Source organism: Moschus berezovskii, chromosome 7 (assembly GCF_049115385.1).
Source record: "Moschus berezovskii isolate FMDL1 chromosome 7, NW_MosBer_1.0, whole genome shotgun sequence".
NCBI classification, from domain to species: domain Eukaryota; kingdom Metazoa; phylum Chordata; class Mammalia; order Artiodactyla; family Moschidae; genus Moschus; species Moschus berezovskii.
Window position 1 is genome coordinate 7,064,449 of NC_142466.1, and position 17,373 is coordinate 7,081,821.

The following is a 17,373-nucleotide window of genomic DNA, read 5'->3' on the forward strand; positions in this document are numbered from 1 at the left end:
GAGTTATCTGCAAACGGTGAGAGTTTTACTTAGAGGAAATGCTTTCAACTTTTCACAGTTGAGTACAGTATGAGCTGTGGGTTGTTATATATGGCCTTATTATATTGACATCAAAGTGAGTGAGTGATAGTTGCTCAGTCATGTCTGAATCTTTGTGACCCTATGGACTGTTGGCCACCAGGCTTCATTGTCTATGGGATTCTCCAGGCAAGAATACTGCAGTGGATAGCCATTTCCTCTCCAGGGGATTGTCCCAACCCAGGGATTGAATCCAGGTCTTCTGCATTGCAGGCAGATTCTTTACCATCTGAACCACCAGGGAAGCCCATATGGTCCCTTTATGCCCACTTCCTGAAGAGATTTTTTAAAATCATAAATGGATGTTGAATTTTATCAAAAGATTTTCTGCATCTATTGTTCACTTCAGTTCAGTCGCTCAGTCGTGTCCGACTCTTCGCGACCCCATGAATCACAGCACGCCAGGCCTCCCTGTCCATCACCAACTCCCGGAGTTCACTTAAACCCACGTCCACAGAGTCGGTGATGCCATCCAGCCATCTCATTCTCCGTCGTCCCCTTCTCCTCCCGCCCCCAACCTTTCCCAGCATCAGAGTCTTTTCCAGTGAGTCAACTCGTCGCATGAGGTGGCCAAAGTATTGCAGTTTCAGCTTTAGCATCAGTCCCTCCAATGAACATCCAGGATTGATCTCCTTTAGAATAGACTGGTTGGATCTCCTTGCAGTATAAGGAACTCTCAAGAGTCTTCTCCAACACCACAGTTCAAAAGCATCAATTCTTCGGCGATCAGCTTTCTTCACAGTCCAACTATTGAGATGATCCAAATTAAAAATAAAAACCATCTTTAATTTGTTAATGTGTTAATAATCACATTGATTATTTTCTTAATATTGAAAAATTCTAACTTCCCTGGGATAAATCCCCTTGATGATGGTGTGTGATCTTTTTAATGTTTTGTTGGAGTTGATTTGATAGTATTTTGTTGAGGATTTCTTGCATTTGTGTTCATCAGTGATATTGGCCTGTGATTTTCTATTTTTGTGATATCTTGTCTGATATGGTATCAGAGAGATGGTTGCCTCATAAAATGAATTCAAAAGTTTCCTTCCTCTGCAATTTTTTGAATAGTTTCAGAAGTATGGGTGTTAACCCTTCTGTAAATGTTTAATAGAATTCACCTGTGAGGCTATCTGGTCCTGGACTTTTGCTTGTTGTGAGCTTTTAAATTTCTGATTTAATTTCAATACATGTAATTGGTCTACTCATATTTTTTCTTTCCTCCTGGTTCAGTCTTGGTACCTTCCTAAGAATTTGTCCATTTCTTCTAGGCTGTTCATTTTATTGGTGTATACTGTAGTTGCTTGTAGTAGTCTCTCGTGATCCTTAGTATTTCTGTGGTGTCCGTTGCAACTTCTCCTTTTTCAGTTCCAATTTCATTGATTTGAGTCCTCTCCTTTTTTCTCTTGATGAGTGTGTCTAGTGGTTTATCAATTTTGTTTATGTTTTCAAAGAACTAGCTTTCAGTTTCAGTGATCTATGGGGAAGCATTAAAGACTTTTTTACATGGGGCCAGAGGAGGGACTCATAATTGACAAGTCAGTATTTAAATCAGAAGGAAACCCTGCAGAGTGACAACTGTTCTATTTGCCTTATATATTGAGGTACTCCTAGGTTGGGTGCGTATATATTTACAATTGTTATTTCTTCTCCTCGGATTCATCTCTTGATCATAATGTACTGTCCTTCCTTGTCTCTTGTAACAGTCTCTGTTTTAAAGTCTATTTTGTCTGATATGAATATCGCTGCTCCAGTTTTCTTTTGGTTTCCATTTGCATAGGATGCATCTTCCCAGCTAGTCTATGTCTTTTTGTTGAAGCATTTAATACATTGAGGCTTAAGGTAGCTTTCAGTATATATGTTCTTATTGCCATTTAATTAATTGTTTGGGGTTTGTTTTTGTAGATCTTTTTTCTTCCCCTCTTCTTTTGTTGTCTTGTGATTTGATGACTAACTTTGGTGTTGTGTTTAGATTCCTTTTTCTTTTTTGTGTGTATCTATTTTAGATTTTTAGTTTGTGTTTATCATGAGGTTTTGACATAGCATCTGTACACAAGATTGTTTTAAGTTACTGGTCTTTTAATTTCAAAGATATTTCCAGTATCCTATGTCTATGCTGTACTCTTCTCATGATTGCTGGTGAGAAGCATTTATTGTATGTTTGCCTTTACTGATGAGCTTTTCCATTCATAATTTCTTTGTTTTTAGTTGTGGCCTTTTCTTTTCTACCTAGAGCAGTTCCTTTAGTATTTGTTGCAAAGTTGGTCTGAAAGTGAAAAAAAGGTGTTAGTTGCTCAGTCATGTCTGACTCTGTGACCAGATGGACTGTAGCCCACCAGTCTCCGCTGTTTATGGAATTCTCCAGGCAAGAATACTGAAGTGGATAACCATTCCTTTCTCCAAGAGATCTTCCTGACCCTGGGTCCCCTGTGTTGCAGGCAGATTCTTTACTGGCTGAGCCACCAAGAATTCCCTGGTAGCTCAGATGGTAAAGTTGGTCTGGTGGTGCTGAATTCTCTTAGCTTCTACTTGTCTGTAAAGCTTTTCATTTCTCTGTAGAATCTGCGTGAAAGCCTTGCTGTGTATAGTATTCTCAGTTGTAAGTCCTTCCCTTTCATCACTTTAAATATATCATGTCACTCCCTTCTGACCTGCACAATTTCTGCTGAGAAACCAGCTGATAACTTTATGGGGATTCTCTTGCACATTATTTATTGCCTTTGCCCTTATTGCTTTTAATGTTTTTTCTTTAATTTTTGTCAATTTGAGTACTATGCCTCTCAGTGTGTTCTTCCCTGGGTTTATCCTGCCTGGGGCTCTCTGAACCTCCTGACAACTCTTAATTTTAGGTCAGCTTGAAATAACCATAGTGATTCTCACCAGGGCTCAATGCTCTAGCTCATTCAGATGCTGGGAAAATAATAGCCATGTTGGAGACATTTATATATATAAGGAGGGTGGGAATAACAGTGACATAATTGTCCAGATTCCTCAAAGAACCTGATAACTTTATAAGGACTAGATCATGGAACGTAGGTAAAGTTTTCTATAGCAATCAGTTCAGTTTAGTTCAGTTGCTCAGTCGTGTCCGACTCTCCGCAACCCCATGAATCACAGCACGCCAGGCCTCCCTGTCCATCACCAACTCCCGGAGTTCACTCAAACTCATGTCCATCGAGTCGGTGATGCCATCCACCCATCTCATTCTCTGTCGTCCCCTTCTCCTCCCGCCCCCAACCTTTCCCAGCATCAGAGTCTTTTCCAGTGAGTCAACTCGTCGCATGAGGTGGCCAAAGTATTGGAGTTTCAGCTTTAGCATCAGTCCTTCCAATGAATACCCAGGATTGATCTCCTTTAGAATGGACTGGTTGGATCTCCTTGCAGTCCAAGGGACTCTCAAGAGTCTTCTCCAGCACCACAGTTCAAAAGCATCAATTCTTCGGCGATCAGCTTTCTTCACAGTCCAACTCTCAGATCGATACATGACCACGGGAAAAACCATAGCCTTGACTAGACGGACCTTGGTTGGCAAAGTAATGTCTCTGCTTTTTAATATGCTATCTAGGTTGGTCATAACTTTGCTTCCAAGGAGTAAGCGTATTTTAATTTCCTGGCTGCAATCAGCATCTATAGCAATAGAAACATCTAAAAGGATAAATGATGGATGCTGAGGCTGAGACAGCCAGCAACTTTAACTTTACTGCTTATTTTTCCTGGATTGTTTGAAAACATTTAGATCAGCATATATTTAATAATCAGATGAGGAAAATAAAGATCTTAAAGGTGAGAAAGAAAATCATTAAAAAGTATATTCTAAGTACCTGAAAGGAGTATAGTAGCCAGAAATCATGTAATTTATATGAATATATTTTTGAAGTTGTATAGTATCATAAAAACACAATTTAGTACATTTTTATATGTCCTGGATCTCTCCTTCTCATTTAGAATTAGCAAGCAGACTTTTAGGTATGTTTAGTTTTAGAATTTTATTTTAAAGAGATTCCTATGCCATAGCATAATGTCTGTGATCCTGTTACTGAGAATTATGCCTAACGGTCAAATTCTAACAACTTTTACAAAACATTTTTATTAAATTTAATTAAAAACAAAGCTTACATGATATACCATTTTGAATTTGATTATATTCTTACAAGTAATTTACTGTAAAACATTAGTTTCAAAGAAAATTTATGAGAAATTATAAAGTGACTATCACTTCAGTTCAGTTGCTTAGTTTTGTACAACTTTTTGCGACCCCATGGACTGAAGCATGCAGGGCTTCCCTGTCCATCACTAACTCCCAGAGCTTGCTCAAACTCATGTCCAATGAGTTGGTGATGCCATCCAACCATCTCATCCTCTGTCCTCCCCTTCTCCTGCCCTCAATCTTTCCCAGCATCAGGATCTTTTCAAATGAGTCAGCTCTTTGCATCAGGTGGCCAAAGTATTGGAGTTTCAACTTCATCATCAGTCCTTCCAATGAATATTCAGGACTGATTTCCTTGAGGATGGACTGGTTTGATCTCCTTGTAGTCCAAGGGACTCTCAACAGTCTTCTCCAATACCACAGTTCAGAAGCATCATTTCTTTGATGCTCAGCTTTCTTTATAGTCCAACTCTCACATCCATACATGACTACTGGCAAAACCATAGCTTTGACTAGACAGACCTTTGTTGGCAAAGTAATGTCTTTGCTTTTTTGTATGCTGTCTAGATTTGTCATAGCTTTTCTTCCAAGGAGCAAACGTCTTTTAATTTCATGGCTGCAATCAGCATCCGCAGTGATTTTGGAGCCCAAGAAAATGAAGACTGTCACTGTTTCTACTCTTTCCCCTTCTATTTGCCATAAAGTGATGGGACCAGATGCCATGATCTTAGTTTTCTGAATGTTGAGTTTTAAGCCAGTTTTTTCACTTTCCTCTTTCACTTTCATCAAGAGCCTCTTTAATTCCTCTTCACTTTCTGCCATAAGGGTGGTGTCATCTGCATATCTGAGGTTATTGATATGTCTCCTGGCAATCTTGATTCCAGCTTGTGCTTCACCCAGCCTGGCATTTTACTTTAGTAAGTATGAAAAGGCAGAAAGCAACTATAGAGTTCTTTACAATAAAACCCATGATAAGGATAACATTTTGGGGGGGTTGAAAATTTATCAAAAGGATTATAAATATATTTTGGCATTCTGATGGTTTCAAGGGTACTTTAAAAGTTGTGTAGTTAAATTATTACAAATGAGACGTATTTGTTGAAACCCAATCTGTAAATCTTACACCAATGATCATTTCTTCTTGCTAAAACATAGAAATAATTTATCTGAAATCCATGAGTGCTACAAAGAGTTTGATTTCTTCATAGAGACTCTTCTATAAGTTGAGCTAATCTCTGAAAGGCCTAAAATAAGACAGAGAGGAGAATTAATGAAATTTACATGCTTTTTGGGCTTCCCTTGTGGCTCAGCTGGTAAAGAATCCACCTGCAATGCAGGAGACCTGGGTTCTGCCGCTCTGTTGGGAAGATCCCCTGGAGAAGGAAAAGGCTACCCTCTCCAGTATTCTGGCCTGGAGAATTCCATGGACTACATAGTCCATGGGGTCACAAAGAGCTGGACATGACTGAGCAACTTTCACTTTCAATAGGCTTTAGGAGTATTCTGCCATAACATTAAAAATTTAAAAAAGGAATCCCATCTTATATTGATATCAGATAATGAAAGCTCAGGGTTAACCTCAGGTTTATCTGGGTTTGCGCCATCATATCCACTAATATATGGAAACATGGCAGAATCCCAGACATTAAAAAGAAATTTTTTTACCCTCAACATCATCATTTTCTCCAAGAACACCAATTATTTTATTTTTTCAAATATTCTCTCATCTGCATATGCCTTATATATAGTTACAGTTGTCCAACTCTACTCATATATAACTTATGAAAAGCATAGTTAATGATGTGACAAAGCAAGAACACACCCAGAGACACCCCATCTCCAAGGATAAGTATACACTCTTCTTGCAGTTACTGGATCTCAGTGTATGGCTCTTCTGTGAGTTCCTGACATGGTAGTAGTTAGGAACTTGCTTCTTTTCTTCATATTATCTTGATTAAAGCTGGATTTTTTGATTAATCAATTAGTTAATTCTAATCATCAATATTAGTCTATTTGACCCTTGTTGATATTTTTCCTTCAGAGAAAGATTCTGATGGCTTTATGAATTTGTACTCTGACTCATGTTAATTTAATTATGCAGGAGGGAAAGAGGTTCTTTTTATAACATGTGGATGATCTGTCAACACTGTTGAGTTAGGTCTGAAATCTATTCACAGAATCAATAAAATTCAACTCCAAGTTGCTCTCATCACATTTCCATAGAAGTCTGGCAACTTCTTTGAGTTGTACTTCATGACTTTCCAATTATTCCCATTTTTCAGAAACCAAAGGAGACATCAAATAATGTCGTAAATCACAAAATGAACACAAAAAATAAACTGATAACTCACCATGTCCATCTGTTCTGGAGAAGCTGAAGAGAAGGATGCTCTGAAGTAGGGGCAAGGAGCCGAACTATCAATGTAGAAACCATATCCTGGAAGCATGAATATCTGAGAGAGTTTTGGAAAAATAGATAATTAAGGGAAAAAAAAAGAGGTAAATCTAATCTCAGAGGACTTTCTGAGTTTAAAAGCAATGAAAGAAATTTCAAGAGAAAAAACAACTTATATAAAAATTCTGCATGTCATACAATAAACAAAACTAAAAGCACAGAAACAGGAAAAGTATTTAGGATAAATTGACAGTCCTATTTCTTCTCCGTATACTAAAATAATGCACAGAAACAGAGGAAAAACACTAAATTTTAGCTTTAATGGACAAAGGACAGATCCTACAGGCAACTGAAATTGTAATAAACATAATAACCATTTAATGTAACTAGAAAAGTAAAATAAATTCTAACAATGAAATATTCTTTATGAGATATTCAGTTTGGAAGTGACCTTTAAGTTGGGACTTCAAAGATAAGTATGTATTGACCAAACAAAATGTAAGGAAAAAGTCCTTTGGGGAGAAGATACAGAGTGCAGAGGCCTGAAGATGTGAAGAAAATGGGTCACTCAAAGAGGTGGAAACAACACTTAGACTGCAGGAATAAAATGGCAAGTAATTCTGTCAAAACTCTGGGACACCTTCTCCTTTCTGTGACTTCTGTGGCTGCCAGCTTCCTTCCCCAAAGCAAGTGTCCTCTGCTTCCTAGGCATGCAAACACACTTTCCCCAGCCTCTTTCCAGATGCTCATGGCCAAGTGATTGAGTCCCAACCAGGGAGGGGAAGCCTTGGTGCTACTTCTTGGCCTGGCCTGTGAACGTCTCCCCATATGACCTGCCATGCCCTCTGCATGCTGTGATCATTGTGGTCCATGAACTGAAATGCCATGCAAGACGGTGGCAGGAGCCCAGGTCTCTGACTCAAGGAGGGAGCAGAAGAGCCTGTAGACCATGCCTCTGAAAATTGTGCTGGAGAAAGAAATAAACTTGGCTTGCGTTAAGTCTTTGAAATTGTTGTCAAGTAAAATCATGATATTCAAACTTCAAGTAACTGTTGTTATTACTTATTATAAACTGGGTTCTTGTCATTGAAGTTTGATGAACTGGGAATGAAATGATTTGGGGAACTCAAGGAAGAAGATTTCAAGGTGGAAGATGAGTTTTTTGTCTTCATTAACAATGAAAATGTAATTACTCCCAATATTGTGGAATAGTTTTGGAATGTGCCGGAAGCAAGTTTCTGTAGAGAAGGAGGAAGTGGTAATAATCTCCTTGAATGATGACCCAAATCTGGTCTAAGGCAGAAATGATAAAGTTGCAGATTATTTAGAAAAGTTAAAGTACATGCCACAGGGTATATGGAATAAGTGAAGGGTACTGGAAAAAAACTACTATAAAATAGGAAGTATCTATTATCAAATATTCTGGATGATAATGGCATTGATAAGAAAGCAAACAAAATGTATCCATATCAGATTAATTTTTTTCTAAAAAAAGCTTAATATATATAATAATAATATATATTATGTATATATTATATACATAATATATACATAATATAATTATATAATTACATATACATAATATATACATAATATAATTATATATACATAATATAATTATGTAAACCCAGGGCAGATTCATATCAATGTATGGCAAAACCAACCAATATAATATTGTAAAATAATTTGCCTCCAATAAAAAATAAATTAATTAAAAAAAAAAGCTTAATATATATAATAATAATAAAAAAAAGAAAGCAAACAAAATGTAATAAAATTGACTTGTTATAAGTTCAGTTGCTCAGTCATGTCTGACTCTTTGCAACTCCATGGACTGCAGCACACAGGGCCTCCCTGTTCATTACCAGCTCCCACACCTTACTCAAACTCATGTCCATTGAGTCGGTGATGCATCCAACCATCTCATCCTCTGTCATCCCCTTTTCTCCTCCCACCTTCGATCTTTCCCAGCATCAGGGTTTTTTCCCATTCAGTCAGTTCTTCATATCAGGTGGCCAAAGTATTGGAGCTTCAGCTTCAGCATCAGTCTTTCCAAAGAATATTCAAGACTGATTTTCTTGAGGATTGACTGGTTTGATCTCCTTGCAGTTCAAGGGACTCTCAAGAATCTTCTAGAACACCGCAGTTCAAAAGTATCAATTCTCGGTGCTCATTTTTCTTTATAGTCCAACTCTCACATCCATACATGACCACTGGAAAAACCATAGCTTTGACTAGATGGACCTTTGTTGGCAAAGTAATGTCTCTGCTTTTTAATATGCTGTCTAGGTTGGTCATAACTTTTCTTCCAAGGAGTAAGTGTCTTTTAATTTCATGGCTGCAATCACCATCTTCAGTGATTTTGGAGTCCCCCAAAATAAAGTCTGACACTGTTTCCACTGTTTCCCCATCTATTTCCCATGAATGATGGGACCAGATGACATGATCTTAGTTTTCTGAATGTTGAGCTTTAAGCCAACTTTTTCACTCTCCTCTTTCACTTTCATCAAGAGGCTCTTTAGTTCTTCACGTTCTGCCATAAGGGTGGTGTCATCTGCATGTCTGAGCTTATTGATGTTTCTCCCAGCAATCTTGATTCCAGCTTGTGTTTCATCCAGTCTGGCATTTTGCATGATGTGCTCTGCGTTTAAGTTAAATGAGCAGGGTGACAATATACAGCCTTGATGTACTCCTTTCCTAATTTGAAACTAGTCTTTTGTTCCATGTCCAGTTCTAACTGTTGCTTCTTCACCTGCATACGGGTTTCTCAGGAAACATGTAAGGTGGTCTGGTATTCCCATTTCTTTAAGAATTTCCCACAGTTTGTTGTGATCCACACAGTCAAAGGCTTTTGCCTAGTCAATAAAGCAGAAGTAGATGCTTTTCTGGAACTCTTTTGCTTTTTCAATGATCCCATGGATATTGGCAATTTGATTTCTGGTCCTTCTGCCTTTTCTAAATCCAGCTTGAACATCTGGAAGTTCACAGTTCACATACTGTTGAAGCCTGGCTTGGAGAACTGTGAGCATTACTTTGCTAGCATGTGAGATGAGTGCAATTGTGTGGTAGTTTAAACATTCTTTGGCATTGTCTTTCTTTGGGATTGGAACGAAAACTGACCTTTTCCAGTCCTGTGGCCACTGCTGAGTTTTCAAAATTTGCTGGCATATTGAGTGCAACATTTTCATAGCATCATCTTTTAGGGCTTGAAATGGCTCAACTGGAATTCCATAATCTCCATGAGCTTTGTATGTAGTGATGCTTCCTAAGACCCACTTGACTTCATCTTCCAGGATGTCTGGCTCTAGGTGAGTGATCACACCATCATGGTTATCTGGGTCATGAAGATCTTTTTTGTATAGTTTTTCTGTGTATTCTTGCCACCTCTTCTTAATATCTTCTGCTTCTGTTAGGTCCATATAATTTCTGTCCTTTATAGTGACCATCTTTGCATGAAATGTTCCCTTGGCATCTCTGTTTCTTGAAGAGATCTCTAGTCTTTCCCATTCTATTGTTTTCCTCTATTTTTTTGCATTGATCACCGAGGAAGTCTTTCTTATCTCTCCTTGCTATTTTGGAACTCTGCATTCAGCTGGGTATATCTTTCCTTTTCTCCTTTGCCTTTAGCTTCTCTTCTTTTCACAGCTATTTGGAAGGCCTCCTCAGACAATCATTTTGCCTTTTTGCATTTGTTTTTCTTGGGATGCTCTTGATCATTGCCTCCTGTACAATGTCATGAACCTCCGCCCATAGTTCTTCAAGCACTCTATCAGATCTAATTCCTTGAATATATTTGTCACTTCTACTGTATAATTGTAAGGGATTTGATTTAGATTATACCTGAATGGTCTAGTGCTTTTCCCTAGTTTCTTCAATTTGATACAATGAGATGGTGGAGTAGAAGGACATGCACTCATCTTCTCCTATGAGAGCTCCAAAATGACTTATTAAACTAAAATGCAATTCTTTTAAGTCATGTAAGTATTTATTAAGCAATTGCTGTGTGCTGTCATTAGCATTATAGAAATTGATAAAGCATAAGTCTTGCACTCAAGGATGATGGTTAGAGAGGGTGAGTGACTTTCCCAGGAGAGTGGATTTGCTCTTGCTTCCAGACAGCCATTTTCCTGCTCTGACTGCTAACCTGCCTTGTCTCTTATGTTCTAGCATAGGACTTTGCTAGCATCAACATGGTTTTTCTTTTGTACTTAGTTCAGTTCTGTTCTGTTCAGTTCAGTCGCTCAGTATTGTCTGACTCTTTGTGACCCCATGAATCACAGCACGCCAGGCCTCCCTGTCCATCACCAACTCCCAGAGTTCACTCAAACTCATGTCCATCGAGTCAGTGATGCCATCCAGCCATCTCATCCTCTGTTGTCCCCTTCTCCTCTTGCCCCCAATCCCTCCCAGCATCAGGGTCTTTTCCAGTGAGTCAGCTCTTCGCATGAGGTAGCCAAAGTGTTGGAGTTTCAGCTTTAGCATCAGTCCTTCCAATGAACACCCAGGATTGATCTTTAGAATGGACTGGTTGGATCTCCTTGCAGTCCAAGGGACTCTCAAGAGTCTTCTCCAGCACCACAGTTCAAAAGCATCAATTCTTCGGCGATCAGCTTTCTTCACAGTCCAACTCTCACATCCATACATGACCACTGGAAAAACCGTAGTCGACTAGATGGACCTTTGTTGGCAAAGTAATGTCTGTGCTTTTTAATATGCTATCTAGGTTGGTCATAACTTTCCTTCCAAGGAGTAAGCGTCTTTTAATTTCATGGCTGCAATCACCATCTTCAGTGATTTTGGAGCCCCCCCAAAATTAATCCTGACACTGTTTCCACTGTTTCCCATCTATTTCCCATGAAGTGATGGGACCAGATGCCATGATCTTAGTTTTCTGAATGTTGAGCTTTAAGCCAACTTTTTCACTCTCCTCTTTCACTTTCATCAAGAGGCTCTTTAGTTCCTCTTCACTGTCTGCCATAAGGGTGGTGTCATCTGCATATCTGAGGTTATTGATATTTCTCCTGGCAATCTTGATTCTAGCTTGTGCTTCTTCCAGCCCAGCATTCCTCATGATGTACTCTGCATATAAGTTAAATAAGCAGGGTGACAATATACAGCCTTGACGTACTCCTTTCCCTGTTTGGAACCGGTCTGCTGTTCCATGTCCAGTTCTGACTGTTGCTTCCTGACCTGCATACAGGTTTCTCAAGAGGCAGGTCAGGTGGTCTGGTATTCCCATCTCTTGAAGAATTTTCCACTGTTTATTGTGATCCACACAGTCAAAGACTTTGGCATAGTCAATGAAGCAGAAATAGATGTTTTTCTGGAACTCTCTTGCTTTTTCCATGATCATTGTATTTAGTACCTCAGGAAAAACATGATACTAGAAACATCTTAGCATTTACATAAGATGATAAATATATTAAAAAAATTAATGTTGAAAGGATGATTTTTTTGATAAATTGGGAAGCTGCACAAAAAATTATTTAGATTTTTCAGCTTTATCAATGCCCCTAAATGAAATCTCAATAGACTTATGTTTTAGGTACAAAATGTGCAGACGTCCTTGCAGACTAATTAAGTGAAAAAAGGTGGATGAAAAACTTTCCGTAATTTTAATCATCTAAAATAAATGTATAGCTACATCAAACAAATAAAAAGTCCTATTAAAAAACATCAAAAGACCCAAATAGCCGTTTTCCAAAGAAGATATGCAGAATGCCAATAGGCACATGAAAAGATGCTGAACATCATTAGTCATCTGGGAAATAGAAATCAAAGCACAATGAAATATCATATCATACCTCTCAGAATGGCTCTCATCAAAAAGACCACAAACAAAAAATGTTGTTGAGGATGTGGAGAAAAGGGAACTGTCATATACTACTGGTAGGAATTTCAACTGGAGTAGCCATTTTGGAAACCTGTATGAAATTTCTCAAAAAACTAAAATAGAACTATACTATTATCCCGAAATTCTATTCCTGGGTATATATAAAAGAATGTAAATATTAATTTAAAAGATACATACACCCCTATATTTATAGGAGTATTATTTACAATTGCCAAGATATGGAGGCCACCTAAATATCCATTTGCATATGAATGGATAAAGAATTTGTGGTGTATGCTCATGATGGAGTACTACTCAGCCGTACAGGGAACTGAGCCCTGCCGTTTGTGACAGTGTGGGCAGATCTGAAGGGTATCCTGCTCAGTGAATGAGTCAGAGACAGAGAGACACCGTAGGTTGTCGTGTCTCTGCAGAGCCTGAGGCAGAAGTGAAAGAACAGAAGAAAAGAAGTGAGCTCACAGATAGAGAGAACAAAACACACTGTGGTTACTAGGGTGAGAGGGTGGGAGGAGGGCAGCATAGGAGTAGAAGGCTAAGAGGTACAAACTATTACGTATAGAACAAATAACACAGAAGGATATATTACACAGTGTCAGGAACATAGCTAATGTTTCACATTAACTGGAAGAAGAGTATGATTTTAGAAGTATTGAATCACCGTGTTGTGTCCTTAAAACTAATGTAATATTGTCAATGAACTATACTTTAGTAAAACAATAATTTCATTTCATTAAAAAAAAATAGATACATACCAGCTCTTCAAGAAAATGTACCATAAATGGTCAAAACATCTGGGTGGTAAAATTATGGGCTATTTTAAAAAATTCGGAAGTAACACAGAACACGGTGGAGCAAAAGGACTTGAGTTTACTTCCTCTCGTGAAAACACAAAAATCACAACTAACTGCTGAACAGCCATCAAAAAAATGGACTGGAACCCACGAAAAAAGATATTTCCACATTCAGAGTCAAAGACGAAACCACAGCAAGATGCTGGGAGGGGTGCATTTGTGACATAATCAAATCTCAAACCTGCCAGGTGGGTGACCCACAAGCTGGAAAACAATTACAGCTCAATGGTTCTCCCACAGGAGTGAGAGTTCTGAGACCCCCACCAGATTCTCCTTAGCATCAGGGGGAGGAGCTCTAGGGCATTTGTCTTTGAAGGCTAGCAGGGCGTGATTGCAGGCGTTCCACAGGTTTGAAGGAAACAGAAACTCCACCCTTGAATGGCACAAAGAAGGTTTCATGTGTGCGAGCACCCAGGGGTAAAAGCAGTGACTTCACAGCAGCCTGGGCTACACCTATCTGTATGTCTTGGTGGGTCTACTGGTGGGGTGGGTGGTGAGTGGGAGGCAGTAGTGGCTTAATGTGGGGGCAAAAACACTGGTGGCAGTGGTACTGGGGAGTACTCATTGGCATGGTCTGTCCCAGAGGTTGTCACCCTGACACCAAGACCTGGCCCCACCCAACAGTGGCGGCAGTGCTGGGATACCTAAGGTCACAGAACCAATAGGATGGAAACACAGCCCCACCCATAAGCAGACAGACTGCCTCAAATCTTCCTGAGCTCACAACTACCTCTAAACACACCCCTTTACATGGCCCTGTCTGATAGTGGGCAGGAAACATCCCCTCCCACCAGGAAGCCTGGATAAGTATCTTACACCTGCCTCATCAGCCAGAGGGCTAACACCAGAAGCAAAGAAGCACTACAACCCTGCAACCTGCTGAATGAAAACTGCAAAGGCAGAAAGTTAGACAACATGAGATGGTGGAGGAATATGTTCCAAATGAAGGAACAAGATGAAATCTCAGAACAACCAAGGGAAGTGGGGATAGGCAATCTACCCCCCTAAAATTCAGAGGAATGATACTAAAGATGATTCTAGATCTCAGAAAAAGAATAGAGTCACAGAACAAGAAGATATAAAAATGTTTAACAAAGGTCTAGAAGACATAAAGCAGTGAGTTGAACGATGCAATAACTGAAAAGAAAATACGCTAGAAGGAATCAATAGCAGAATAAATGAGGCAGAAGAATGAACAAATGAGCTGGAAGAGAGGATAGTGAAAATCACTGTCACAGAACAGATTAAAGGAAAAAAATGGAAAGACTTGAGGACAGTTCGACACCTCCGGGACAACTTTAAATGCACCAGCATTAGTGTTATAGGGGTCCCACAAGGAGAAGAGAGAGAGCAAGGCCTGAAAAAGTATTTGAAGAGAAAATAGCAGAAAATTTCCCTAATATGGGAAAGAAAACATTCACCCGAGTCCAGAAAGTGCAGAGTCCCATACAGGATAAACCCAAGGAGGAACACACTGAGATACACAGTAATCAAATTGAAGACAAAGAAATGAATCTGAATTGGAAAGGAAAAAGTAAAACTAAAATTGTTTGCAGATGACGTGATACTATATATAGAAAATCCTAAAAATTCTACTAGAAAATTACTAGAGCTCATCAATGAATTTGGTAAAGTTGTAGGGTACAAAATTAATGCATAGAAATCTGTTAACTTCTATACCCTAACAATGAAAGATCAGAAAGAGAAATTAAGGATTAATCACATTTACCATCTCTTCGAAAAGAATAAAATGCATAGGAATATACCTAACTATTGGAAGAGGGCATGGCAAGTCACGCCAGTATTCTTGCCTAGAGAATCCCCATGGACAGTGAAGCCTGGCAGGCTACAGTCCATGAGGTTGCAAAGAGTTGGATATGACTGGGTGACTAAGCGCAGCATAGCACATACCTAACCAAGGCCTCAAAAGACCTGAATTCCAAAAGTACGAGATGCTAATGAAAGAAATCAAAGATGACACAAACAGATGAAAAGATACACCACCATGTTCTTGGACTAGAAGAATCAATATTGTTGAAATGACTATACTACCAAAGACAATCTACAAATTCAATGCAATACTTATCAAATTGCCAATGACATTTTTTTTTTTGCAGACATAGAGTAAATAAATCTTAAGATATATATGGGAACACAAAAGACCCCAAATAGCCAAAGCAATCCTGAGAAAGAAAAAGGGAGGTCAAGGACTTAGGGTCCCTGACTTCAGACTATAATGCAAAGCTACAGTACTTAAGACAGTGTGGTACTAGTGAAAAAAAAAAACAAACAAACAGAAATATAGATGAATGGAACAGTATGGAAAGCCCTGAAATAAACCCATGCACCTATGATCCATTAATCTATGACAAAAGGGGCAAGACAATAAAATGGAGAGAAGACAGTCTCCTCAATAAATGATACTGGGAAAACCAGACAGATACATATAAAGAAACAAAATTAGGACATTCTGTAACACTATACACAAACATAAACTCAAAATTTATTAAAAACCTAAATGTAAGACCAGAAATTATAAAACTCTGAGAGGAAAACATAGGCAGAACACTCTCTGACATAAATTTCAATAATATCTTTTTGGATTCACCTCTTACAGTAAGGGAAATAAAAGCAAAATAAACAAATAGGACCTAATTAAACTTAAAAGCTTATTCAGCAAAGGAAACCATTACCAAAATAAAAGGTCAGTCAGTGGAATGAAAGAAAATATTTTCAAACAATGTGACTGACAGGGGATCAATCTCCGAAATATATAAACAACACATGAGCTCAGTATCAGAAAGATCAAACAACCCAATAAAAAAATGGACCAAAATCTAAATAGACATTTCTCCAAAGAATACATACCAATGGCCAAAAAGGACATGTAGAGATGCTTAATATCACTAATTACTAGAGAAATGAAAAATCAGAACTACAATAAGGAGTGACTTCACACAGGTCAGAATGGCCATCAACAAAAATTTTACTAACAATAAATGATGGAGAGGGTGTGGAGAAAAAGGAACACTCCTATACTGTTGGTGGGAAAGTAAATTGGTATAGTCCCTATGGAGAATAGTATTGAGATTCCTTAAAAAAACTGAAAATAGAGCTACTGTATGATTCAGCAGTCCCACTTCAGGGAAAATGTCTGGAGAAAAACAGAATTCAAAAAGTTATATGTGCCTCACTGTTCACTGAAGCACTATAGACAGTAGTGAAGGTGTGGAAGCAGCCTAAATATCCATCAACAGAGGAAGGATAAAGAAGATGTGGCACTACTACTCAGCCCTAAACATGAGTATAACAACGCCGTTTGCAGCATGGATACACCCGGAGATTATCACACTAAGTGAAATCACACAGAGAAAAATAAATATGTGATTAAATGGTGTGTGGAATCTAAGAAAAATGATCCATATGAGCTTATTTATAAAACGGAAACAGACTCGGAGATTTAGAAAGGTTTACCAAAGGGGAAATGTTGGGGGTGTGTGTGGAAAGGATAAATCGAGAGTTTGGAATTAACATATAAACACTACCATATGTAAAATAATCAATAAGAACCTACTTGTATAGCACAGGGAATTGACTCAGTATTTTATAATAACCTATATGAGAAAAGAATCTGAAAAGCATAAATATATGCATATGTATAACTGAATCAGTTCTCTGTATACCTGAAACTGACACAGCACTGTAAATCAACTATACCTCAATATAAAAATTAAAAAGTGCCATCATGCTTTAATGAAGTACAGTGCCACCCTGGGTATGCTTTACTTTCATAAGGGAAAAACCTTCTATTTTAAATACTAATGGCTAACACTTATCAAGCATTTACTATGTGCCAGGCATTAGTCTAGGAGTTTTCTCCATGTTAACTCCTTTCGTCATAGCAGTCCTAAGAGGGAGAGATTCCTATTATCTCCTTTTTTCAGATGAGACTCAAGGAGGACACCTCACTCAACACCACATATCATGAAGGGCTGGAGCTGGGATTCACACCCAAGGACTCTGGCTCCCGAAACTGTGCTCTTGGCCACTA

General features: G+C 38.5%; 1 protein-coding gene across 1 annotated transcript in view; it reads right to left on the bottom strand.

The window, feature by feature from the left end:
- Positions 1 to 3,346: 3,346 nt before the first annotated feature.
- The window catches only part of LOC129557471 (kynurenine/alpha-aminoadipate aminotransferase, mitochondrial-like), a 33,871-nt gene continuing 19,844 nt past the window's right edge, over positions 3,347 to 17,373 (bottom strand). The window contains exons 13-14 of the mRNA XM_055428016.2: positions 6,574 to 6,675; positions 3,347 to 5,466 (exon numbers count right to left, since the gene is read on the bottom strand). Coding sequence (XP_055283991.1) covers positions 5,425 to 5,466; positions 6,574 to 6,675 — 144 coding nt within the window. The 3' untranslated portion in view covers positions 3,347 to 5,424. The remainder of the gene's footprint in view (positions 5,467 to 6,573; positions 6,676 to 17,373) is intronic.